Source organism: Anolis carolinensis, chromosome 6, assembly GCF_035594765.1.
Source record: "Anolis carolinensis isolate JA03-04 chromosome 6, rAnoCar3.1.pri, whole genome shotgun sequence".
Classification (NCBI taxonomy): Eukaryota; Metazoa; Chordata; class Lepidosauria; order Squamata; family Dactyloidae; genus Anolis; species Anolis carolinensis.
In genome coordinates, this window is record NC_085846.1 from 76,153,722 (window position 1) to 76,181,112 (window position 27,391).

A 27,391-nucleotide genomic window follows, 5' to 3' on the forward strand; every position below is an offset into this window, starting at 1 on the left:
TTTTGGTAAAAATCTCAAGCTACCTAACAGTGTTGTCAGCAGAATTGTCTTCATATGTAGAGGCACTATTCCTCATCACGAGTTAAGAAAGTGCTGGGTTTTCTTCATATCCCAAGTTAAAAGGCTACACATGTTTGCGTTGAGTGAGAAATATATTGAATTGTGTTGGCAGAAGTGCTCATAAGAGGTCACCAATCAAAATATCCAAGAATTCAATCTCTATGAAATCTATAGTATGAAATCTAATTAAACGTGTGGTGGCGACTGTATGATCCCAAAAGATCTGTGCTCTATATCCCCAACAGTTAAATAACTTCCTAGTATCCAGACTCATTGATTTCAAAAGTATCCTGATTAAGTGTTTTGTCTCTTGTTTTCAGTAGACAAGGAAAGTGACTCATTTCTGTTTTCTGTAAGACAGCTTCTGAAACATATTGTCAATTCTCATTCTAAATTGTTTTCGCTGATTGAAGTTACTGTTGTGTTTATAAACCAGAAAATAAATATTAAGAATATATTTATAGAATATTTGATCAACTTCAACAAGGTGATAGAACTATGTGATGTATTGGCTATAATGCCTGCAGATCTGAGTAGGGTAGCCTTTTGCAGCTGACAGATGCCAATTTTGTCAGTGCCAATGGTTTTCAAGTGCTGACCAAGGTTTTTAGACACTGCACCCAGTGTGCCAATCACCACTGGGACCACCTTTACTGGCTTGTGCCAGAGTCTTTGCAGTTTGGTTGTTGTTGTTGTTGTTGTTGTTATTTGACACACAACAAGATTAGTACACAACAAACAAGACCTTGTTGTGTATCATATTATTATTGTTATTATTTTTATTATTATTATTATTGACACAAAGACATAGTATGACACAGCAAATGAGATATATTCTGGATTTTGCATTATTATTATTATTATTATTAAATGCAGTTGGGCTTTACTAGTAAAACAATACAAAATAGTGTGTCTTATCAAAGCAGGCAATCTAGAATATATGTGCATATGAACTCTAAGAGAAAGAAGAAATAATAAAACTATATAGTATGAGCTGTTATCCTGAATACCAAAATTCGAAAATGTCCCAGCAACACCTTTGCTTTTGATGGTTCAGTGCACACAAACTTTGTTTCATGCAGAAAATTACTAAAATATTCTATAAAATTACTTTCAAACCATGTGTATAAGCTGTATATGAAACGTAAATGAATTTTGTATTTAGACTTGGGCCCCATCTCCAAGGCATCTCACGAAAAACATATATGCAAATACAGGTATTCCAAAATCTGAATGAAAAAAGAAACAAAATCCCAAATCCAAGCAGTTTGGATAAGGGATATTCAATCTGTATCATACCATTGTAAATAAATTATCCAGATAAAATACAAAAATATTGATGTAACATAAAATAAAGTTTTACATTGAGATTTAACTTTGAAGATCCTCACCTCACTGAAAAGATTTCAAAACATTCCTCTAAATCTTGCTGTTGGTAAAACTGTAATCCAGACTTTCTAGATCTATATGTGCCTTGTTGTCAATCTTCTTGTTAAACTTCAGTTTCAAAGCAGAAGAGACTATAAAAATGAAACTGCCATTCTAAAGTGAAATTCCATACTCATCATTGTTTGTAACAAAAATAGTAGGTTCCTTTATGGGCATGAATCTTATTGGCAGTCCTAAGTACAGCAGACTCATCAAATTAATTGTCACCAGTTACTGATATATTCCATTTTTTTCATGTCAGGAGCAACTTGAGAAACTGCAAGTTGCTTCTGGTGTGGGAGAATGGCTGTCTGCAAGGATGTTGCCCAGGGGACACCTGGATGGATGTTTTACCATCCTTGTGGGAGTCTTCTCTCATGTCCCTGCATGGACAGCTGGAGCTGACAGAGGGAGCTCATTCACGCTCTCCCCGGGTTGGATTTGAATTGGCAGCCTTCAGGTCAGCAACCCAACCTTCAAGTCAGCAGTCTGGGGTTTAACCCATTGCACCACCAGGGGCTCCTATTAATTCCATTAATTCCGTAGCTCTACTTTAAGCAATAATAAAAAAAGTATTGATAATAAAGTAAATGAAATTTCAGGCCATAAAGTTTTGCATAGTTAACAAAGAGAAAGTGGATGGGTTTACTTTTTTGACATTTTTTTTATCCTAGGGTTTTTTCCGAAGAACAATTCAGAAAAATCTTCACCCGACTTACTCCTGTAAATATGAAGGAAAATGTGTGATAGACAAAGTCACAAGAAACCAGTGCCAGGAATGTCGCTTCAAGAAATGCATCTATGTTGGCATGGCAACCGATTGTAAGCATCTTCTTTATCTTACTATGCTGTTTGTTTTCATTTGGGTTCATTTATTTCAGTTCAGGGTAATAACCAGTATTTTTTCCCATTTTACTTTGGCGGGCGGGCTGAGAGTGTAGGATATTATGAACCAGCTCATGTTTTCCACAAGTCTTTAATTTTCTATTTATTCTCGGCAGCTAGGCTTTCTTCTAGTCCTAATATCACCATTCTATGTGAAATTAAGGAGATGAATGAATTCTTTCACAAGAGTGGGAGCTTTTTGGAGTGGTGTTTCAAGGGGGGAAATTATCAAGTTTAAAGATTTGGAAGAATAGAAAGTTGGATGCTGTTGTGGTATGAGTCATCCTGCAGTTGTTTATTGTATTTTTAGCTAGAAACTGAGCACTGCTCCATTCCTAAGGAACCGGAGCATATGGCTGCAAGATTAACCCTAAATCAACTTGGCTTTTAAGTTCCCCAAGAGATTTTTCCCCCAGTAGTAACTTTAATTAAACTCCATGCTAGCAACTCAGAAGTAGACTCTAAATTCGAAGCTACTGGTGCTTGTATTTCTTCCTAAAATATCAAGCAGGAATATTAATGATGCGGTCTTCCCGATACTTTCCCAGAAGTCTTCACCATTGGCTCCACTAGCTTAGACTGCTGGGAATTGGAGTCCAACAGCATCTGGAAGGCTTAGTATACAGAACATGTGTCAAACTCAAGGCGCCAGGCCAGATCCGTCTCTCCATGTCATTTTATGTGGCTCTCCAGATGCTGGACTCCCAACTCCTGTATTCGTCAACATTAGACATCATGACTACAGTTGATGGGAGTTGGGATACAGTAACATCTGGAAGTCTGCAGTTTGTTCTGTTTAGTCAAGAGATTTAGAAACAAGACTTCTGGATTTGATGTCTGACTTTAAAATCTCCTTTAACTTTTCTTTAATGTGTTGTCGAAGGCTTTCATGGCTGGGATCACAGGGTTGTTGTATGTCTTTCGGGCTGTGTGGCCATATTCCAGAAGTATTCTCTCCTGACGTTTCGCCCACATCTATGGCAGGCATCCTCAGAGGTTGTGAGGCATGGATAAACTAGGCAATCTGACAGCCACAAGTGGTATTGGGTTATTATTCCCATTATCTCCAGTCCCCATAGTGGATAGTCAAAAATGATGGGAATCATGGTTCAATGACATCTGGGGATCCAAAAATAAAAAAAAAGTTCACCAACTAACTACAAGCAAGTTAGTTGCAAGCAAATTGGTTGCAAGCAAGTTGGACCAGAGTCCACTTAGATCTTTGACAAACAAATAAAAAGTAACTTGGAATATACAAATTTCTTTTACCAGACCCATCTTTCCTATAAGACAAGAATGGGTGTGTTCAAGAGTGCAGAAGGCGATGGTGTTAGATGTTTGGCTCCTCGGGAGGTCTAGATCAATATAGACACAATGTCACTATTTTTGTCACCCAGAATGACAATGCATTATTTTTTATTAATTTTCCAATGGTAGGGGACATTTTTGATCACTTGGGAAAGAGCAGGAAGCACTCTCAGACAGCATGTAGTAGGCCCACAAATGGGATCTTACTATTTAAAATATTGAATTTGGTCCAAGAAAAGTATTTTGCCTGAAAATTTTAAGGAGATTGCCAGGCCGCACAGAAGAGGATAGTCAAGACCTGCATGGCCATGATGGATACTTCAAACATAGGTTGTACTGTTTCATACCTTCCATAAAACAGTGGTTCTTGACTTGTGGGTTCCCCGATGTTTTGCCCTTCAACTCCTAGAAATCCTAACAACTGGCTGGGATTTCTGGGAGTTGTAGGCCAAAACACCTGGGGGAGCCACAGATTGAGAACCACTGCCATAAAGAATAAGGCTATCAGTGACTAATACAGTAGTTCCTTCACATTTGCAGGGATTAAGGATTTCTTTTTACCTGAGAAAGCCTTGCTTTCTAGGTCCTCCAGCATCGAATCTAAGGATATAGAAATGCCAAGAGAGAACTTTTTGCTTGCATATTGGGAAGCAGCAGGGGCAGAAGCAGTGGCAAATACAGTAATTTGTGAATAATCAAATCTGCAAGTGCTTTATTGCAAATGTAAAGGAGCAACTGTAGCTATAATGGCTATTTATTGCCTCCAGTATACCTTTCTTTACCAATTATTGGAAGGGTGGCACTTTTCTCATGTCCTGCTTATTGCGGTAGTTATGGATTCTAGAAGATGGTCATTGATTAGCTTGTCTTTATCAAAGCTAATGGCAAGTTAGCACTTACAGTCAAGGCCTGTTGAGGTGCTTCTCACTGTGCTTTCTTGAACACAAAAGTCATTGTTTTTCTTGCATGGATAGCAACTCATCTGAAAACGAAAGGTTTCTGTTTGCATTGAGGCTTTCCACGTGAACAGAACCCTAGATTTTCCATGGATCTTGCTCAGGTGGAGAACATCCATATTGATAGGAACCTCTTCTTTCTTTAAAAAAAAGTGGGCAGGGTAATCCCTTGCTTTTCTATTGCAGAAAGCATAATGCATAACAGGTGAAAAGGGTGGCAGTTATGTCAGGGATGGGCAAAGTGGATCATGTGGAACCCCGACGTGTGACCCTTTCCTCTTCCATTTTTTTTTTTACATTTTGCCAACCTCTTATAGAAGATTAATCTGAAATCTAGCTAAGTACACCCTTAATAGCTGAAATGGCAGCTAGAAGTAATGTGATAGTACCTAATTTATTTTCCTTTGTATTGATTCAACAGAGAATTTTAAATATGTTCAATTGCTTGTGCTGAAAATTTGCTGAAATCACCGATTTGTAATGCACGTATCAATTTCAGTGATTTGGCCATTTGCTTGATTTCAGAAATATGTGTTGCCAAACACACAGGAATGACCTACAGGTTTCGCACTTGTCAGTCAAGCCGCTTTCTGCCAGCTCCCAAGATAGATAACCCTAATCCCCAAAAGAGATTACCCAGCTCCAAGAAGTGTTTCCAAATCTATTTTTCTGTAATGTGTCATTTCCTTGTTAGTGGTGTTGGATGACAGCAAGAGGCTAGCAAAAAGGAAATTGATAGAGGAAAACCGAGAGAAGAGACGTCGGGAAGAGCTGCAGAAAACAGTTGGGATGAAACCTGAGCCAACAGATGAAGAGTGGGAGCTTATAAAAATTGTTACTGAAGCACATGTGGCCACCAATGCACAAGGAAGCCACTGGAAACAGAAAAGGAAATTTCTGGTACGTTCACAATTGTACAGAACTACCTTTGGCCATATTGGCCTACAACTCCTGTCTTCTACTTGCCATATTTCTAAGCGGTCTTTTTAAAAAATAGACCAATATACTCCAGCCAGCACTGGCCACTACCAGAAAGTCACAATCATGCTGGGTAGGGGTCCTGGGTAGTGTAGTCCAGTGCTGAACTGGAAAAAATGGCATTCAACATTATTAACTTCAGTTTAAGTATGTAGTTACAGGAAGGGGAACTAAATAGAAACAGAACATATAATTAAACCTCCCTCCTTCTTACAAATGGGATATCTGCAGGCAGAACATATGGTAACGGTTCTCTTCACATTTTATTTCCCAACAATAGAGGAGTGAATCATTTTCTCTCCAAGTACATAGTGGTCCCATATAGCCATCATTTACGCCACTGATCCCCAAACTCTCATCCTCCAGGTGTTTTGATCTTCAACTCCAGAATCCTCCGCTTTTTTTGGATAATGATCAGATATTCTGGGAGTTGAAGTCCAAAAGACCTTTAAAACCAGAGTTTGGGAGTCAATGACCTCCACAGTCAGCCCTCTGTGTCTACAGGTTCTGCAACCAGAGATTCCACCATCTGCGGCTTTAAAATGTTGAAGAAAAAATCTTGATTTTGCCCTTTTGTATAAGGGACATCATTTTACTATGCCATTATATATAATGGGCTTGAGCATCCATGAATTTTGGTACTCGCAGAGGACTCTGGAATCAAACCCCAGTGGAGATCAAGAGTCCATTGTACACAGAGCATGGTCACTGCTACAATATTTTGAAAGCAGATGTTCCAAGAAAGTAACTTCCCTAAGCTCTATGTATCCTCAATATACTTGTTTTATTTAATTTCATCACCCTTTGACAGAGTACCAGTGCTTATAATCTTAATATGATTTTTAATTTCTCCTCAACTGTAAACATTTTGATGTTCCAAGGGCTATTTATGGATATGGTTTTGCTTTTAGATATTGTCTAAGCAGAAAAGTCATCATAAACAATAAGAAAGAAAATTCAGTCTGTTTTGTTGCTATCTTCAAATATCCATCTGAGTTATTTTTAAAGTTGGACACATTAGGATGAGAACTTTTGAAATAGGTACTGCATTACAGTGGTGACTGGTGGTCCCTGTGCTAGTTGGATATACAGTCTAATCCACATTTTAGTGCAAATTTTGAAGGAGATCTGCAAGATGACTCACTCTATCTCTAAAAGAGGTTCAGGACCTTGGAGAGTTTCTTTTAAAAATGTATCCATAACCCATCCTGATGACAGCAGTCTCGCCAGTCTCCACATCCATATGGGCATGAATGCTACTTGTTACTTTTATGAATAAGAATCTATAATTTTGAAAATGTATATTCAAATAAATATTTTTTTAAAACATAAAAATAGATATATTGGGGTGGAGGAGCCAGAAAACTTAGTTGGAGAGGATATAGAAAAAGCCTCCTTCTAAGTATGATGGATTATCACCCCTTAATCTCTAGCTCTCATATGGGGCAATTCAGGAAGGCTGATCCAAAACAGCAAAGTTGAACATAAACCTAATAAGCTTGTCACCACTTTGTGGATTTAAAAAAGAAAGAAAGAAAACCCATTAGGATAATTAAACCCTAATGTAATATGTAATGACATTTTTATCCATTTATGAAATTCTAACACATCATATGAACTTCTCCAGCATTTCAGAAGAGTTCCCACTAGTGGCCTGAATTCCTGAACTCAAGTTAATCTCCAAAAATCAAATGATCAGTTGTTGAAAAAAATGTCAGCTCTGCTGACACTTACCCTTTTTCCTTTTTTTATCTGTCAGTTTAGTCCAACTATAGTGATAGCTGTTGTCTATTCTGAGCTTTTTGTGAGGACTAAAGGATCCTCTAATCAAATATCAACACCAACAAATGCAAACACAAAGGACTTCATCAGACAGTTTTCTGGCTCTGTTTCCATGCGCTTAGGAGACGGAGCCCCACGGAAGCCCCATGGAGGCCATCACATGATATAAGGGTTCTTTTGGTGGGACTTTGCAGTGCTCTGTTTCCTAAGCTTATGGAAACAGAGCCCGAAGATTGTCTGATGAAGTCTTTCTTCAAGAGTCGGGTGCATCCCGACTCCAAACTGGAGAAAGTAGGGGAATACGGAGAGAGGACAGGGAAAGCCGCAGAAAGGGCGTGGGATGGCTGGCCATCTCAAAATATGGGGAAAGACAGTAGGGAATGGGGTAAAATGGTTCCCCCACTTTCTCCCATCCATCTGATGAAGTTCATACACAACAAACTGTGCTTTTCTTTAAAAAAATGATTAAAGCTCAGATCCCATCTAATAGGGTTTGCACTAGCAGGCAGGGTCAACAAACAGCAAGTGCTATAAACTATATTTCAGAGGAAGACACTGACAAAAACACCTCTGAGTGTTCCTTGCCAAAAAAAAAACCCTGATGAAACGTATGGGCCTACCATAGATCAACAGACGTTCCTACACACAGAAGGCTGCTTCTATGACATGGAAATTCTGAATGTCTTTCCTTCATTTTGGTTTCAGGAGAGAATAAATATTTCTAGGTGGGACAAAGAGGAAAATATATTTTGCCCATCACACATAGATCCCCATGTCCATTTTTGTGGCTCCACAACAATCCTCACATCTATCCCTCTAAAATTCTGATTTCAAGAAAACATTTTGACTGCTTCAGAACAGATCAAGAGTGGTCCCTGAACTCTTGAAAGGGTGTAAATGGCAATTTCATGTCATGAGTAAGGGTTATCTCTTCCTAAACACAACAGAGAGAGAGGACTGTGTGGGATTAAATCAGGTATGAGAGACAGAAAATGGTGCAGAATTGCCAGTTGTGACCCCAGTGGGAGGAGGTTGCAAAACAACACGCACATACACACAGGCACCCTTGTTTTAGACTTTCAAGTAAAAGCAACAAATACTTAATTGACTATGCCAACGAGGACTTGCATATCAGAATTTTACAGATACTAAACATTTGTTTTATGAAATTGCTTCTTTTGCACTCTTGAAAAGGTAATTTCACCTGCAACATTTTGATTTTTCAGAAATAATCCAGCTATGTAGTGTTGAGCTAAATCAATTTAAACTGTCAGCATTCCAGAAAGGTTTAAGAAGACGCCATGTCAATTGCAAATAAACTGTTTGCTCACAGTGTTTTTCTTTTCTGTTGTTAGCCAGAGGATATTGGACAAGCACCAATAGTAAATGCCCCAGAAGGCGGGAAAGTAGATTTAGAAGCCTTCAGCCAGTTTACAAAAATTATCACACCAGCAATCACGAGAGTGGTGGATTTTGCCAAAAAGTTGCCTATGTTCTGTGAGGTATGGATTTTTTTTTCTTATTGAACTTTTCTTGCTATTTGCTAGCTTTATAATAATGGAAATGTGCTATTTGCTTTCTCTTACGACACTTTAAAGTAAGGAAAAAAAGCTTGAGCCATATTGAGATAGATCCAGAATAAGTCAAGCTTAGAATTGGCAACATTAAAATCACTGGAACTTCAAGTCAGTCATGGCATAAGTTGTTTGACCAATAAAATAAATTCATAGTGTTATATGGGCACCCATGCTAAAATGTTAACACTTATAATTTTCTCAACTGCTTTCCCCCAATTTTGCTCACTACACCCACCTAAAAAGCTCTAGAGAGAGCCAGATGAAGGTTGTCAGATTTCTATAGAGGGACATAACATAATGGTGGAAAAATATTGGTTAGTTCCACGCCATCCATTACCTGGAGATCCATGGAGGTTCTGGCCTCTGGAGGTCCATGGAGCCAAGGAATTAGGGAAGGACTGGCTTGCACAACTGCTTGTATTGTGAGGTAAGAAATTGCCCATGCTGTGATTCTTAGGACATACCAATACCCCTCACCAAATCCAGACATTCAATGAAAATGCATCCAGGCTAGTTGACTTCTGCCATCAGTACTACAACCTTTCCCTCCCTGTTTCCTTGCTGTTTCTGGCATTCAACCTAATCAGATCCTAGTCTAAATTTAATGACTGCGCTATAAAAAATATGAAAATGACTCTCACATAGCTTGTCTTTGTTTCCATGGAAAAACTGAAATATTCCTAGAATAAAAATAGACTAGAATAACCCATCTTTCATGTATTGTTTTGGTGTGATGCAATAAAGTTATTTTTGATGACCAACCACGGAATACTGAGACCAGACATAGACAGTTAGGTTAAACAAAAAGCCACTTTATTGACCTAGAACCTATAAAATTCAGTACAGTGAACCTGGAAAGGAGCAACAGAGATGAGCAACCTGATGTGGGCTCAGCTGAAGCCAGGTGTCTCCCCTTGACTACCTTTTTACCTTCCCTTATGGCCAAATACCTGAATCAAGGACAATTGAATATTTGGTTTGTTTCATGGACAACCATCTACTGGAAGCCAAATACTGGGCACTCTACACTTTCCAGCCCTCAACCCCATTTTTCTTACTATATCTAGCTCACGGGTAGACTCCTTTTCAACTCCACGTGCCAAGACCTAAAAAGCTGTTCCAGAGTCCTACCTTGCATCAAAGGAGTGCCAAGGTGCACACAAACATTCATATTCTGGCATTGGCAATGAGTATTTAGTTGTTTTCCTTCACCCAAGCCACTCCCAAGAATAGCATATTTCCTTCCTCAGAAAGATGTCCACCATTGGCTCTGTAGATCTCTGGACATCTAAAACTTAAGGTGGAATGTGGAAGAAAGTGTCCAAAAAATCAAAATGAAAGAAGAAGTGAGCTTGCAGTGCAGAGAAAATAATACAAAAACAAAACAAGCGAGTATTCACGTGCTCCCCATGCATTAATCCTGCCTCATGTTTGACATGGCAAAACATTACACTTATCCAGACTTGTCTCTAGTTGTAAGGAAAACCCATAGGTCCCAGGTTTGATAGAGAAGAGAAATAGAGAGGATGCATGGGGATGTTCACCTTTGCAAAGATGTAGTTTCCAATTCTTTCCCAACAGTTCTAACCACTTACCTGCAATTATCCCATACAAAAAGAAAAAAAAGATTTGACTGGTACAGTTTGGCTACTGACTAGTAAAGGTATGTTAACCAGTCATTTTGGACCCTTTACCCTCTTTTTATCCTGCATACATAAACATCTCAAATACTACTCCTTCCTACCAATCTGATCAGAAACTCATAGCCTCACCCAAATAGCGCATGAACCTCAAAATTAGACTGAGAAACACACGAAACCTCGAAAGGTGCTGGATCTGAATTCCTACAAACCTTTACTATTAGCTATGCTGGCTGGGACCGTCAGATTAAATATAATCATCTGAGGGGCATCTACACTGTAGAATTAATGCAGTTTGATGCCACCTTAACTGCCATGGTACAATGTTATGGAATCCTGGGATTTGTAGATGCAGAAACAAGTACTTTAAAAGATGTATAGTTTGGTGAGGTACCAGCACTCGATGACAGAGGAGGTAAAAGACCCTGTAAAATTACAACTCCTGTGGTCTCAAAGCATTCAGCAATGGCAGTTAAAGTAGCGTCAAACTGCATTGATTCTATCGTAGATTCACCTTGATTTCAAGGGAATTTTTCTTTCAACATCAGATAATTTTAGGTAACTGAATCAGATTTGGTCCTTTTATCTCTCTATGCTTTTAACCCATCACCCCTCTTTTCTTTCTGGATGGGAAACAGCACAACTTCCTTTAGTAACAGAAGTACCTGGATTTCCCTGTGATTCCTGTTCTGCCTAAGCTATTCAATCTGATGCAGGGGAATCCAACCATGTAGGATCAGTCAGCCTTCCCATGAATTTACTGCATCTAAAGTTGGCAACTGGGGGTGGGAGACTGAGGAGATGACAGTGCAATCAATGTCAGTTTTTGTTTTCGAATAATGACATTTTAAAAACTCTTTCTGCCCCTTGGAGCGTTGCTTTCAGTTCTGCTAAGGCAAGATCCCATTGCCCTCTCGGAATGCTTTTTGTCAAGATTAAATATAATCATTATGTCAGGGCTATAAATATGGCTCCCCGCCCCCATCTCTGGCACAGCTCATGACTCAAAATAAAATAAGTTGAAGTGAAGCCAACACAAAGCAGATTTTTGTTTTCAGTAACTGCCATTCAGAATTTGTGAAGTTAATACCTAGTACTTCAGACCTAAAAACAAGATGGACTAGACTTCCTACCTTTAAGAATTAACTCTGGAGGATGGACTGTGGGAGGTAGTGGAAAGATTGGTTTAATAGCATCTCTTGCTGTTGTTAATTTAAAATCTTAATTGAAATAGCTCAATTGAGTCAGGTTGGTCGCTTTTTTCTGAAACCTGCCTTTTGAGAGTAACACATATTGTGCCTCTGTGCCAGACCTTTTACAAAATCTGGTTTTAATTATTACACTTATGATTATGATCAAAATTGCAATTAGTATTATAATTATGACTACTACAACTCCTAGATTTAGGCGCTATACTAGCTGGATTCTGAGAGTTATTGTCTAAAAAAAAAGATACGGTAACTGGTTGGAAAGTGACATGTGGATATCATCATCAAGATGATGTTCCCAGCAAATCTTTGTCATCACAGTGAGATGAAGGAAAGATACTATGAGTACTTTGCGGTAGACAGCTTCCAGAGCTACCAGTCAAAAGGCTTTGGCCAACTATTCCATCTTGTCCCTATTAACAGATTTTCTTCTGGGAGAAAAGGAGGAAATGTAGACAGAGGCACAGGAGGGTTATCAGTGGAAGTGGTTGTCTTCTGGTGCTCTGTAAAATTCCAGAAATGGTGCAGGATGGTTATGCAATGAAAAGTTTTCCTGGGAAGCACACAATATATAGGACTTTGGCTTGTATGATGTTTTGGCAACTTGGAAAACCCTGCTCTACCTGGGAAAATTTATTCTCACTTGCCATTCTTTTCAGCTGCCATGTGAAGACCAGATAATCCTTCTGAAAGGCTGTTGCATGGAGATCATGTCCCTCAGAGCAGCAGTACGCTATGACCCTGAAAGTGAGACTTTAACATTGAATGGGGAGATTGCGGTGACAAGGGGCCAACTGAAAAATGGGGGTCTTGGCGTAGTATCAGATGCCATTTTCGACCTGGGCATGTCACTATCATCATTCAACCTCGATGACACGGAAGTTGCCCTCCTTCAGGCTGTACTGCTGATGTCTTCAGGTAGGCAAGAAATCTTTCCCTCTTTATCATGATTCCACTTGCCAAATTGCAAGGGACTCTATGGTTTCTTCTCAGAAGATGGAATCCTGTTTGGAACATGCTCAGAAAAGTTACAATTAAAATCCTATTTGGAAGCCTATAGTCCCTGGGAGCAAGAAATTAGATTGGCCCCATCCTTCCTGTACTTTAGAAAGCAAGTTAAAACCTGGCTATGGAACCAAGCATTTGGAGTGTTGTACAGGGCTATGGAGCCCTGGTGGCGAAGTGCGTTAAAGCACTGAGCTGGAGACTGAAAGGTCCCAGGTTCAAACCCCGGGAGCGGCGTGAGCGCCCACTGTTAGCTCCAGCTCCTGCCAACCTAGCAATTCAAAAACATGCCAATGTGAGTATATCAATAGGTACCGCTCTGGCAGGAAGGTAACGGCGCTCCATGTCATGCCGGCCAAATGACCTTGGAGGTGTCTACGGACAATGCCGGCTCTTCGGCTTAGAAATGGAGATGAGCACCAACCCTCAGAGTCAGACATGACTGGACTTAACGTCAGGGAAAACCTTTACCTTACCTACAGGGCTATAGGCAGCTGCGAAGTGAATCCAATGTGATTGGAACTGTTTCTGGATTATGGTTTTGGATCTATATGTGCTGTTTTAACAGCTTATTTAAAGTATTTATACATTAGTGTTTTATGCTTTTCATGATTTTAATGCTCAATGTATATTGTAATTTCATATGTTTTTATGTTAATATGGCAATGAATTATTGCCAATTTGAAAGCTGCTCTGTGTCCCCTTTGGGGTTGAGATAGAGTAGGGTAAAAATACAGTAAATAAATAAATAAAATAAATGTTTCAGGAGTCCATGCAGATCACCCTTGTCAAAAATAAGGCAGAAGGACCATTCTCTGGGATGTAGCCATATTGGGGTACAAAATGAAGGCAATTCCCCACTGCTAAGAATCCATACCACTATTGCCCCCAGTTTAGGTTTTTTTTTTCAGTTTCCAAATTTCTTGGATTGCAGAGAATGAGTCACTGAAATCCACTCACACCTAGCATTTTTAAATGCTTGACTGAGGTTTTAAGTTGGAGAACGAGGGATTTGAAAGGCAATGTGTTCATTTGATGCTCTATATAGCTACACCCCTAATCCCTTCTCAAAGAAGGGGATCTGGTGTTGTAACCAGGTTCTTACAAGATTGTTAGTGTGAAAACCTCTTCCTCTCTTGGATAATGTGACAGAGTGCATGCAGAAGTAGATCGGGGAAGATCTGGATCTTCAGAATTTCCCTGCCATGCCCATAAACTGACATAATGGTTCAGTGGTTACTTTGAAGGGCAAGACCTCTAAAAACAGTCTGCATAGCTATGCCCTCGGTGAAGGGATCAAACATTCAGGTGATTATTTCTAGGAGCTTCCCTTTTGACCAGGAAAGGGGTCTTTTGTGCAGCCACCCCAAATGTTTCAGACTACAATCAGGATACCACATAAATATACATAATGGACCTGAATATATTGCACAAGATTTCCCTAGCCTAAAATGATACATTTTAATATATTGGCTTTATGGTTCCCATCCCCTTGATCTGGTCATGTAAGTGTTATTTATTGTTATAATTGCATTATTTTACTTTGTTTAATAATGTGTTATTACATTGTTATGTAATGTTTGTGTTGTTTTTATGACTGGAAACCGCCCTGAGTCCCATCCGGGAGATAGGGCGGTATATAAATAAAGTTTTTATTATTATTATTATTATTTCCCTTCCAATTGCTTTGAGGATGAAAAAGAGAAAAGGGGAGCCTAAGGGGATGACAGGTAACACCATGATTTCTAATGTTAAAAAGTCAGGAGGCTTCAATCTGGTGAGCTGTGATACATTTCAGAGCTAACACATACAGTAGAGTCTCACTTATCCAAGCTAAACGGGCCGGCAGAACCTTGGATAAGCGAATATCTTGGATAATAAGGAGGAATTAAGGAAAAGCCTATTAAACATCAAATTAGGTTATGATTTTACAAATTAAGCACCAAAACATCATGTCATACAACAAAATTGACAGAAAAAGTAGTTCAATATGCGGTAATGTTATGTTGTAATTACTGTATTTATGGATTTAGCACCAAAATATCATGATATATTGAAAACATTGACTACAAAAATGCCTTGGATAATCCAGAACCTTGGATAAGCAAGTCTTGGATAACTGAGACTCTACTGTACTTAAATTCCATCCAGTTGGAAGGATAGTGAGAAAATCAAGAAGAAAACCAGTGGTAGCAGCTTTCTCTACTGCCAATGCAAACTTGTCAAAGTACGGGGAAAGGCAGTTTGCCCATTTTGGATTATTCCTCTTTCTTCTTATAGGATTGTTCTGTAATAACATTTATTGAGCTTCTGTTAAATGCTTTGTCATGTTGGTCTTGTATTGGGAAATATAAAGGAACCCATGCGTTCAGCAAAACTTCTCAGCTTAGTCTGAGCTCCCAAGAAAGAACTTTTTGTGGCAACTGGAATCAGTGTGACTGAATAACATTCATTTTCCCATCTAAATCACACAGATCGCCCAGGTCTCGTCAGCGTCGAACGAATAGAAAAGTGTCAAGAAGGCTTCCTCCTGGCATTTGAACACTACATTAATTACAGAAAGCACCACATTGCACACTTTTGGCCAAAACTGCTGATGAAAGTGACGGACCTACGAATGATCGGAGCCTGTCACGCTAGCCGCTTCCTGCACATGAAGGTGGAATGCCCAACAGAACTCTTTCCCCCTTTGTTCTTGGAAGTTTTTGAGGATTAAAAAGACTGAAGAGGTTCTCAGAGTTCTTATAGCACTACTGGGTGTCATTTCATTCCATTGCCTAGTGTTTCTCCCCCACTCATCCACCCACCTTACCCCATGGTCCATTCCCATTTTTTGTTCCACCTTGTTTTTGGTTGGAGAATTGTTTTTAATAGGCACGAATGAATATCTCCCTTCAAAGCGGGTACTTGTGACAGTTGCATTTTTCTGTGTTTGTGTGTGTGTATATTTCAGTCCTTTTGATGTGAATCCTTGGAGAGTTTGAGAATGAGAATTTAAGTGAATCAGTTTCATTCACCAGCACTCAGGCAATCACAAGCTCACGCTCATTGCTGTTTGGAGAGAGATGATGAAATATGATGACGTGTCAGGAAGGTGAATAGATAATCAGATACTAATTTTTTTTTAAAAAAAAAACTGCCATATTTTATACAGTATTAAGTCAATTTCAGGAAATGAGATATCCTTGATGAGGTATTCAGAACAGTCTAATAAGTGTTAGTCCTGCCCAGGTCCAGCTGAAATCAAAAGGATGTGCAGTGCAATCCTATACACATCTGCACAGGAATTAGCCATATTGAGTTCACTGGGACATTTCCCCAGAATTATCTGTATAGGATTGCAGCCTTAGCCTTGCCTAACCTTCACTTGATCATACTGATGGTTTCTAGACTTTCTTGGTCTTGCTCAATGTCTGTTTAGCCGACGCCTTCCATCATTACCATACTTGCATCATTACTTTGAGAAAAATCAGAAACTTTTGCACCTTTCGATCTTTTAAAAATGTAATAAGTCAACATTACTCCAAAATGTGGACAAAATCTCTTATTTGCTTCTGTTGTCCATATTTTATCTAGGGCATAAATGTGTGGAAGGCAGGCCTGCAAGAATACAAACTGACAGCCTGATTCAACATTGTACCAAGTCTCCTTAAACCAATTTGACTTCATGTTAGAACATAGAGAAAGACGTCACATTCATCATTCAGTGTGGTTTTTTTCTTGTTGTAACCTGATGGCTTTGGCCTCAATCCATTCATTTCTCATTGGTGTAGAAATCTGATAGGCACATAGACATTTCCATCCCATACAGGCTTCGTGAAGCTCATATGGCTCCCAGGCCTTTGGCTTTGTGTGATTTAAAGATTAAAGGCAAGATCTACTCTAAAAGTGCAAAACACGTAAATGAAACCAGAATAAAACATAGGAGAAAAAGTATGGCTGCCCCCAAAGGAAAACACTATAGGCCACCATTGTTTTTTCAGCATTACTGCTTTATTCACATGTCACATTCTCATAATCACTATGCTGGCTTACCATCCATTTGTAGTGATTTTTTAAAAAAATTATCATGGATGCATCACTGAGATGATGAAATTGTCATCTGTATTCTCCATAGGCCAAGGTCTGAAGATCATGTATATTAGTCAGTTGGGTGGAGATCTGGGCCAATGGTCCAATATGACTCCATCATAGTGATTAGAAAGCAAAATTGTCCACAAATGGTTAAAATTGTACAGATCCAGGTGCCCTGAATTGTTTATTTTCTCATAATGGTAATTTTGATCCACTGGGCAGGGAGAGATTTGTTATTGAGAAACTAAGTAGTAACAAGGTATAATTAAGCTGGAATCATAGCACCAGTGTGTTTGGAAGGCTTTAGGAGAGCTGTCGTTTCCTCTTTGTTACAAATTGTCCCCATGTTCATGTTGTATATTAGAACAGACCTCCTTCTGAGCAGGTGGACCTCAGCTAATGTTGCTTATTTTCAAGGCATGAGTTATGAACCATTTCTTCTATGCATTGACATATCAGTAACAACAATCTTTTCTCTGCCACTGTACAGATATTCTTACGTTGACTATAAGCCAAGATTATGATCCAAGAAACTGGGGGTCCTTGCTACTAAAGAGCTTGGGGCTTTCGTTTCTTACTTAACAATTCACATGGCAAGTTTTTCCATAAAAAAGAGTTCAGGAAGCAGGATGTCCTGTCACAATGAAGTCTGTTATTTAAAGAAACATTCCAGAATATATTCCAGAAGTCTTGGGTACACCCATGGACATCTTTGGAATCTATTCCAGAGAGACAGCTAAAGGTACATTATCCATCCATAGAAACACCTGTATTCAGGTAGACTGCCACTTTGGACCAGATAAGAATGATAACGTCCTTTTTGCCCACAGCTATCTATTAGGAGGGGAAATCTTCTAAATCCTCATATGCCCAATTATCATCCAGTCTGCCTTGCTAATGTGCAAATTCCTATCTGTAGACTTTACCTAAGTACATGGCTTTGTGTTTATTCCTATTGGGTTGGTTTCAGATTTAGTCATATCTAGAGCCGACACATTGAAATCAGTGGGACTTGTTATGATTTATTCAAGGATTAATTCTACACCTTCTTAAATCTAGATGAATCATAATAATCTCAATGATTTTGATATGCCTGATTTGTGAACTATATAAGTAAATGCCAAGTCATGTCCAAATATGTCTTCAGACCTCAAACATCTAGAGGGCCTCAGGTGCCCATCCCTCATCCAGAGGAAGGGTTGGACAATGCTTGAAATGCTTTCTGGAAAACTAGAGTTTGTATGTTGACTTCATTTAAAAAAATTAAGCCCACACTTCAGAAAACTTTGTTGTAAAGCTCCTATTTATCGCAAAACATAAGACTGCTTGTTGAAGCAGACATCCAAACTGTGTGCAGCAAAGTATCTTGTTGACCAATGTCAATGAGATGACAGTTTTTGATATTTGATATAGAGCTTTATATAATAATAGGCCTATATTGGGTTTTTCAAAACTTCTTTGTGGGACACATTTCCCCAAAAAAGTTGAAATGTTTGATGAAGCTATGCAGGTTGAAAGTGGTAGGTCCAGATATCACTATATAAATAGTCAATTCTCAGAGACAAAAGTATAGCCTCAAGGGAGATAATTGCAAGCTTTTGTGATGCCCCCCCCCCCCCAATAAGCCTCTGATGGCATAAAGATATGCAAGGTTTCAAAGAAGTTTTCACTAGTTGAAGTTTTAAAAAATATAATTAGGTCAACTCAGGGAACTTTCTAAAAATGAACAAATGTATACATTAGATCAACAATCTACCCAAGCATAAACATCTGTGAGCCATCTGCCTTTTTCAGTACTAATGACAAATATATAAAAAGTTTTAACTGACCCTCTTAGTAGCACTTCCATTCTCCTACTTTTTAATAAATAGATTTGAAATGCTACAGTATTAGCTTCATAAATTTGTTCATTACAGATCTTGTTGAAATAGATGTGGCAAAGGAAAAACTAGTACTCAGGGTATGTCTATAAAAACGAGCTGCTGATATTTCCTCATGGATGATACAGAATCCACACAGAGTGTGGAAAAAGTTCCTATTTTGATTACAACTTTCAAAATTCCAAAAGGCCATGTCAGCTGGGGATTCTGGAAATTGCAATGCAACAACAATAAGAAAAATTACAAACCTCTTGAGTCCATTTTTCATCCTGTCATTTTCTGCTCTCTTTATCACTATCCCTATTTTGGGTCATGATCATATCTTAGCTTTCGTAATATTTTTAGATGATTATGATGAATTTTGAACCTATGTGCCCAAACTCCTTTTGACTAAAGTTAGCCTGTTTGTTCCTTTTTACAGATATTAAATAGGGCTAACTGGCAATATCGTAACCCCAAATATAAAACAATCTAATGTCGAGATTTCCCTTTTCCTCTTTTTGGGGGGCTTGGTGAACATTCCATTAAACATTTTCGAAAAACGTGTAATGCCCTTCTCTGAATTCAGCATTAATTACTATAGATTTGGACTCAAGCTCTGGAAGGCAAGTGGAGTGTGCAGAAAATGTATAGTAGTTAATATGGGGATAATAAGGGACAAATCTGGCATGCATTAGAGATGTCAGGAGTGTTGATCTGGGTTCACCCCCAGTAGTTTGCAAGCTTCAGTTCGGCTATTTCTCTTGAAAGTTTTTCTGCCCACCCTAAACACCTTACTTAAAACTAAATAAGTTACGGAAGACCTGCAATTGTATTTTTCATCTTTTTAAAATATATTTTTAAAGCAGCTGCAATTGTGAAGGAAATTCTACACTGTAGAAGGAAGGCTTAAATTCTTGCAACCCATTTTCCTGATCTATCTTGCTGCTCATCTATTTCCTCAGTAGGGAAATAGTTTTTCTGACAGTAGCATGAGGGGAGCCTGTTTGAATCAGACTACAGGGAAAATTTGTCATCAAAACAACATAAATACTCCTTGTTATTTTGATGTTGATCAAATCTTCCTTTTTTCATCTCATGGCTGCAATCCTATATGTTTTTATTCCTTCATAAATGTTTATAGGAATGTAACCTAAAAAAAGAGGGGCCCCTGGAAATGTCTCTTTAATATCTCAGTTAGTTTGGCCCAGAGCATTTGCGACAATTATTGAGGCTTTTTTCAAAATAAAGTAACACTCACAGTACAGACAACTGTACTTATCACTGAAAGTATGAAATGTTTGGAGTCAGATTACACAGCCCAACAAAAATAAATCTTTGTGTCTTGGTTTTTAGGACTATTCCTGGGGTTATTTGGGGTGCTGATTCAGAAAATTGTTTTGGATAGACCACATCAGCTCTAGTTTCTTAGATATAGTTATCATGATTTTCTATGGGCAAGGAGATAGTTACTAATAGATGTTCAGTATCCCAAAACCTAGAATTGATAGGAGAAACAGGTTCCATTTTTGTAATCAACAGGTCAAATTTACCTAGAAACGGGTCTAACATTTGAGGTGTCAGTGTTATAATACAAGTAGGGCTGCATAGTTTTTTGTGCTGTTTCATCCACAGCTAGGTATCTGCTCGCAACCAACAATTATGGAAGAATGTCCCCAAGTCCCATGGATTGTTCCCATCTTAGACAAGAACAAGAAGCCATTCCACATACAAGAACATTTTATGACGCAGCATTTTACAATGATATAATACGGTGGTAGGCACTTAAACTGTATTAGTCCTTTGCTATTCGGTATCCTGAAAACTAAGTTACAATTTAAACAAAAGTACAGTAGAGTCTCACTTATCCAACATAAACGGGCCGGCAGAACGTTGGATAAGCAAATATGTTGGATAATAAGGAGGGATTAAGGAGAAGCCTATTAAACATCAAATGAGGTTATGATTTTACAAATTAAGCACCAAAACATCATGTTATACAACAAATCTGGCAGAAAAAGTAGTTCAATACACAGTAATGCTACATAGTAATTACTGTATTTACGAATTTCGCACCAAAATATCATGATATATTGAAAACATTGACTACAAAAATGCGTTGGATAATCCAGAACGTTGGATAAGCGAATGTTGGATAAGTGAGACTCTACTGTATGAGGAGTATAGTTGTTCAGCAAAGCATGCTGTGTGACATGAGCGCTCATTGAAATAGGTGAATTTCTATGAGTCATCCATCACATCTCAATAGCCATTGTTCATTTCTAGGAGGCTTGGAAAATGGAAGGATGTTCAGATTTTAGTCACTCCGGTTTTATATTTGTAACCCCACTGACTTTCAATGGTTTCACTGACCATTTACACCATAGGGAGAAAGAGAGCAAGCAGAACTGGGTCTTGGGCTTGAATTGAATCCTGCAGATTTGTCTTGTTATCACAACCAAGTTCCAAGTCCTATTTAAGGGTGTTATATTATCTGTAAGATTTATCAAATCATGGATACTATGTTTGAGTAGTGGATTTCAGCATAACTGCTCACCATGGTGAGGCCTATGTCCGGTATTTATTCTACATGGAGTGGGTCTTTATTACTCTCACAACAGACCTGAGTTTTTACTCCACAACATTAGTTCAGCTTGTTTATGGTGCTACATGGCTCTCAATCTTGCTTCCTGCTCTAGGTGTAGTAGCAGTGGAATGTTCTAAATACGATTTTGCTGTTCCTTATTTTCTACAAAACGGATATCTCATCTTTCAATGTTTCTTGCTCTAAACAACAGGTATTTAAGCTGCACTGGTTTTATGTCTCGACTGAGTTCAGTAATTTCTTGACGATGTATTTTACAGTGAGATAATCCATTTCTAAAAGCATTCAACAACACTGTGCCAAAATATAAGTGTCGGAGTTAGACCTTGGACCTTTGTGGTGATCTTTGTGCTATAAAATTGCTCCAGCTGCAGCACAGAAGGAAAGAAGCAAACAAAACAGGATCACAAAGAAGGTGATTGTTTTGCAGACCTGCCTAGTCAATACTATTGACCACAGGAAGAGCATGTTGTTGCTAGTGACAAATGTTATGCCATGGAACTCTTAACATGTAGGTGTCATATTGACTTGCTGCATAAACCATAAGCAAAACCAACCAGTCATGATTTTCAGATGTAGCCAGTGTTTGTAAGGCTAACCCTTTTTCCTTCGTCAGCAATTAAGAGTCAAAATCAAGGGAGATCCATAAGTTTAGCTTTCATTGAAAGCCAGGGTTGTCCATGTAAAAAGAAATACGACTGACAGGGTCAGCAACATCTGAGTTTATTTCCCAGCTCTGCTAAGGACCTATTGAGTGACTTTCGGCGAGTCACTATATCTCAGCCTTATGTTCCAGAACAGTCCCTTGCCTCACCCAGTCGAGGACAATGAGACAAACATTGTAAACACTGTGTTTTCGTTCATGATATCTTAAGAAATAAGTGTTCTTTGCCTGCCTTTTTGCAACATTGGAAACAGCAAGACATACAGGCGAAGCTCTGGTTTGTCCTGTTGTGATTTTATGCAGATAACTAGATTTATCAGATATTTCCTTTTGATACTACTATGATATGACCCTTATATAAATTTTTATAGAAACACGATATCCTAGAGTGGTAGAGGTTTATTTTCCACGTAAAAGATTCAAAACAAAGTGAGCACATTTATTTTGAAATGAAACGATACTGCTTTTTTAATGAAACACACCAAAAAAAAATCAATTCACAGTGACAAAAAAAGGTTTAGCCTTTCTCACAAAGTTTTTACTGTGTTGTATAATTGTTAGCCAATGCAAAGTCTGCATTGCTTGTGTGTATTGATCCACATTCAATGATGTCGCCTTCAAAAGCAATATTGTGCAGGTATTAAGCTGTTTGTGACTGTCTATTTGCACAGTTTACCTAACTTTATAAAGCTAACCCTTATTTATGCACAAGACAATCAAATGTAAATCTACATCCCAGTGTAGATGGAATTGATGTAAATTACTGAGCACAATGTAAAACATTAAAAAGACACTTTATTTAATTTCACAACTGAACTAGTGTTAGATAAGAACATATCAGGGCATGAATGAGTGACTCTTTCTTCCTTTTACTTTTTTGTTTGTTTCCTTATGTCTCCATCTCTAAACTCTTCAAAATGATTTCATTTGTTTTTCCTGCCATAATACCCTATTCTTTTCAAAACTAAGAAAAACAGATTCTGCTGGGTTTTGGACTTGGCCTTTTCATTATTTGTATTCATGCCCTGAAACTAAAATTGGAAATTACATGATTTACAAAATTACACAGGCTGAAGATTCTGGGATAGGATTTTCATTTTTTCCCCCTTTGAAACAGTGTTATGTGATATGCTAGATGGATAATATTTTTCCAGCCTAAACTATATTAAAGTATGTGATCACAAATGTTTTAAACTATCTGAAGAGAAAATTTGTATATTTGGGGGAAGAATATAATTTTTACATAGCTTTTGTATGCAGATATTAATATGTAATTATGACTATAGTGGGCATAGATTACTGTGTAAGCTTGAATTCTAAAAAGAAACATCTTATAACTGAATTTTGGTTGATGTCTCTGTTTCTTCTTTTAAGGGTTTTTAGCCCAGTTTGTTGCACTTTGGCATTGTATCTTTCTGGGAATCTTTATCATGGATGGGACAGGGTTGTTATCTGCTTGTTTTAACAATTTCTAGTTCTATTATTTTTCTCACACCTGATTGCAAGTTTTTTAAAAGTCTGCATGAAAATTTGAATTGATTTTGGTGCTCACTTCCTTCAAAACATTATTTTGCCTAATATTTCAATTTTTACAAGAAATGTCCTTTCTTGAATTCGCTGCTTTCACAAATTCATGCATTTTTATAGATGTGTGTTGTTGGAATCACAGACGCCTTAAAGGGCCAGACTTAAAAGTGACTTCAAAACAGAGTTTATTAAAACAAAAAGGGACACAGAGAAACTAAAATGCAGTTCCACTGGTCAAAACTCAAAAAAACCAAACCAGACCTGGTCCAAAGGTTAACAGAAATATAATCCAGATTAACTGGATGCAAAGAGCAACAAGTCAAACAAAGCGCTCTGAGGCAAAACAAAAAGGCACAGTACACAAATGGTTAGCCGAAGTCCAAGGTCGAAGCAGGAGAAATCCAAAACAGCGTTGCTCTAGTGTCCGCAGAAGCAGCATCTTTAGCCAAACTGGTTCAGGTCCAAACCGCATATCCGAGTCCAACGCCAAACATGAAACAGGCAGCAGCGAAACTACAAGAAACTTTCCCAATACACAGCACACAAATGCACATCAATACCTTACCTTCTGAAAAGACTCCTCATCCCTGAACCCACTTTTATCTACAAATCACCATCAGAAGATGAACTGACCACCGCCCCATCACCATCCCCCGCAGCTGCTCCCAGCTCTTCACGTGAATTCCCTTGACTCTCCCTCCAATTCTTCCATCTCCTGTCAAAATTTAGATCTCCCCAAGAATCAGTTGGATCCCCTGATTGTCAATCTTCACCCCCAGAGAACCCCATAAAGGTATCACTAGTTGTTGGTGCCTCACAAATAACTTGCACTTCTCTTATCTTCGTCCAGTCCATGGTGTCTCCTTCTTCTTCACTCATTGACCCATCGTCCCCAGAGAATCCCTCATATGACTCCTCATCTGTATGTGCTGTAAGTATGTTCCAGATCTTCTTTCTCTGCTGCTCATCATCAGATTCCTGCTCCCGAGTAACCCTTTTCCCCCTTCTGGCACCCATACTACTGTTTGTAACATTACTCACAGGCTCTACTACAACATGTGTCCAGTTGGACAACTGCACTGCAAAATTTGAAGGAACATACATACTGAAGGTAACCATTCCAATTATGTACAGAAGGCCCCCATTTATCAGACGGGTTAAGGACCACAGCACTATCAGAAAATGAAATTTGTTGAAAAGTAGAACCTGTGCCGGGAACATATGAGATTTACAAGATCTTGCTTTGACTTGTCCGTCTGCTTACATATGCACTACTTGCAAAGTCTTTCAGTCATCTGGATGTGTTTCTCCCTCTCAGCAAGCCTCTGTAGGCAAGAAATGACGAAAGAACAGATCCCTCACAAATGGAACTCATTTGTAATTTGAAAGTGTAGAAAGAGCGAGTTCATCAGATAAAGAGTAATCAGATAACAGGCTCCCTGTATTGGTTTGAGAAGTATGTATTAGGGAGATACACATTCAATTTAATTTCACCACCCCCCTCCCCCCCCCCCAAGTTCTGGACTAGCACATGAGGATACTCTACTTGAACTTGGGTCTCAAACCCAAACTGGGGGGGGGGGGGGTTAAGCTTCTTATTCTCCACACACACACACACACCAATGATATACCAATTTGTCTTACTGGCTAAAGTGCAACCAAATGCCTCCTTAGCCCCTTTCCATCAGCCAGATCCATCTCCTTAAAAGTCTTCTGGCATGATTCAGATACCACATTTTGCCCCATCTATCTCATGTTCATGTGAAGTTGCAAGGGTAGCTTATGGATCAAGCAGTGAGGCACCCTCCAACACAATTTCAGCTGAGCCATGCTATCTAGACACACAGTTCATGAGAGGCCACTGTGAGATAGTTATGGCATCTCAATACGCATGACCAGCCTGTGGTTTGAACAGGAAGATGCACCTAAATCCCTTAGCTACAAACTGTTAGTATGAGTACTACTGAGTTCTGATCATAATTTGGATCCTATACAATCCAGGTAGAGTGGAAAACCCAGAAAATGAGTGGCCACTCGTCTTGCATTAACTATTTCTCCAGTGCAGTGTTTCTCAAACTGTGCTCTTCCAGGTGTTTTGGACTTCAGTTCCCAGAAATCCCAGCCGGCTTAGTGGCTGTTAGAAATTGTGGGAGCTGAAGTCCAAAAGATCTGGAGGAGCAAAGTTTGAGAAACTTTGCTTCATTGTATTGGTCCAGAAAGCCTTGGAGCCAAGACAAAATGGAATGTGTGTAGGAGCCATGCATTGAGATAAGAGTCAGTGGAAGGTGCCTTCATGTAGAGGATGGATGAAGTTGGCCATGATCACTCATTGCTGCTCCTTCATTCATGGCAGAAAGTTCTGGACACTTCTTTCTCTGAGAACTACACTGGAGGACAAAGACATTCTTAGAGATGTGTTATCAGTAGGAAGCTCTAGGTCTAGCCTAACTGTGGCCAACTTCCCCAGAAGCTGACTATAGAGTCTTATAGAAGGATCTAGAGATTCTTAGAGAAAACATTTTAAGCAAATCCACAAACATCAAATTTGCAAATGTGGAGGCCCAACTGTACAGGGAATGTTTACACACAGTGTATTTCATAATATGTTAACAGCAATCCCGTGTACACATACATAAAAGCTCTATTGTGCTTGATGGGATTGTAGTACTAGATAATTGTGTACATAATTGCAGTCAATGGCTTTCTCATAAGCTAAAAATATACCTAAGTCTTTTACTACACAGAAAATCATTAAGCTTTGGCATAATAGGCATGATATCCTGGGAGTAATATTTTCTTCTGTGTACTCTAAATGGTAAATAAACCACTTGAGGAATATTTATGTTATTAAAGTTGTCCTAAATGGTCTAGGCCAGGGGTCCCCAAACTTTTTAAACGGGGGGCCAGTTAACAGTCCCTCAGACCGTTGGAGGGCCGGACTATAGTTTTTTTTAAAAAAAACTATGAACAAATGCCTATGCACATGGCACATATTTTATTTTGAGGTTAAAAAAAGAAACAAATACAGCCTCAATGTTAATAATAATAATAATAATAATAATAATAAAAAAGAGGGTTGGAAGAAACCCTTGGGCCATTTAGTCCAACCCCCTTCTGCCTTTCTGCACCAAAAGCACAGCAAGGAACCCCTGACAGATGGCCACCCAGACTCAATGTTAATAATAATAATAAAACAATGGAGACGGTTGGAAGAGACCCTTGGGCCATTTAGTCCAACCCCCTTCTGCCTTTGTGCACCAAAAGTACAGCAAAGCACACCTGACAGATGGCCACCCATCCTCAATGTTAATAATAATAATAATAATAATAATAATAATAATAATAATAATAATAATAATAATAATAATAATAATACTGGAGAGGCCCCACTAAGGCCTCCAGCCCAGGGAGAAATCCGAAATAGCAATATACTCCAGATTTCTCCCAGGACTGGAAGCCTGAGGGGGGAAAGAAACTCTCCCTCACTCAAGCCTCCAGCCCAGGGAGAAATCCGGAGTATATTGCTAATCAAGAATAGCAATGTACTCCAGATTTCTCCCAGGACTGGAATTCTGAGTGGGGAAAGAATCTCTCCCTCACTCAGGCCTCCAGCCCAGGGAAAAATCCGGAGTATATTGCTAATCAAGAATAGCAATATACTCCAGATTTCTTCCTGGACTAGAAGTCTGAGTGGGGAAAGAAACTCTCCCTCACTCAGGCCTCCAGCCCAGGGAAAAATCCAGAGTATATTGCTAATCAGAAATAGCAATATACTCCAGATTTCTCCCAGGACTGGAATTCTGAGTGGGGAAAGAAACTCTCCCTCACTCAGGCC

The 27,391-nt window shown here is 38.8% G+C and overlaps 1 protein-coding gene across 9 annotated transcripts in view; it reads left to right on the forward strand.

Annotated features, from left to right (window-relative positions):
- Positions 1–23,371, forward strand: part of thrb (thyroid hormone receptor beta) — a 266,903-nt gene extending 243,532 nt beyond the window's left edge. For all 9 annotated transcript variants that reach the window (XM_062958089.1, XM_062958091.1, XM_008118958.3 and 6 more), the window contains 5 exons: positions 2,163–2,310; positions 5,332–5,537; positions 8,753–8,899; positions 12,482–12,740; positions 15,302–23,371. In XM_062958089.1, the coding sequence (XP_062814159.1) occupies positions 2,163–2,310; positions 5,332–5,537; positions 8,753–8,899; positions 12,482–12,740; positions 15,302–15,543 (1,002 nt within the window). In that variant the 3' untranslated portion in view covers positions 15,544–23,371. The remainder of the gene's footprint in view (positions 1–2,162; positions 2,311–5,331; positions 5,538–8,752; positions 8,900–12,481; positions 12,741–15,301) is intronic.
- Positions 23,372–27,391: the final 4,020 nt, after the last annotated feature.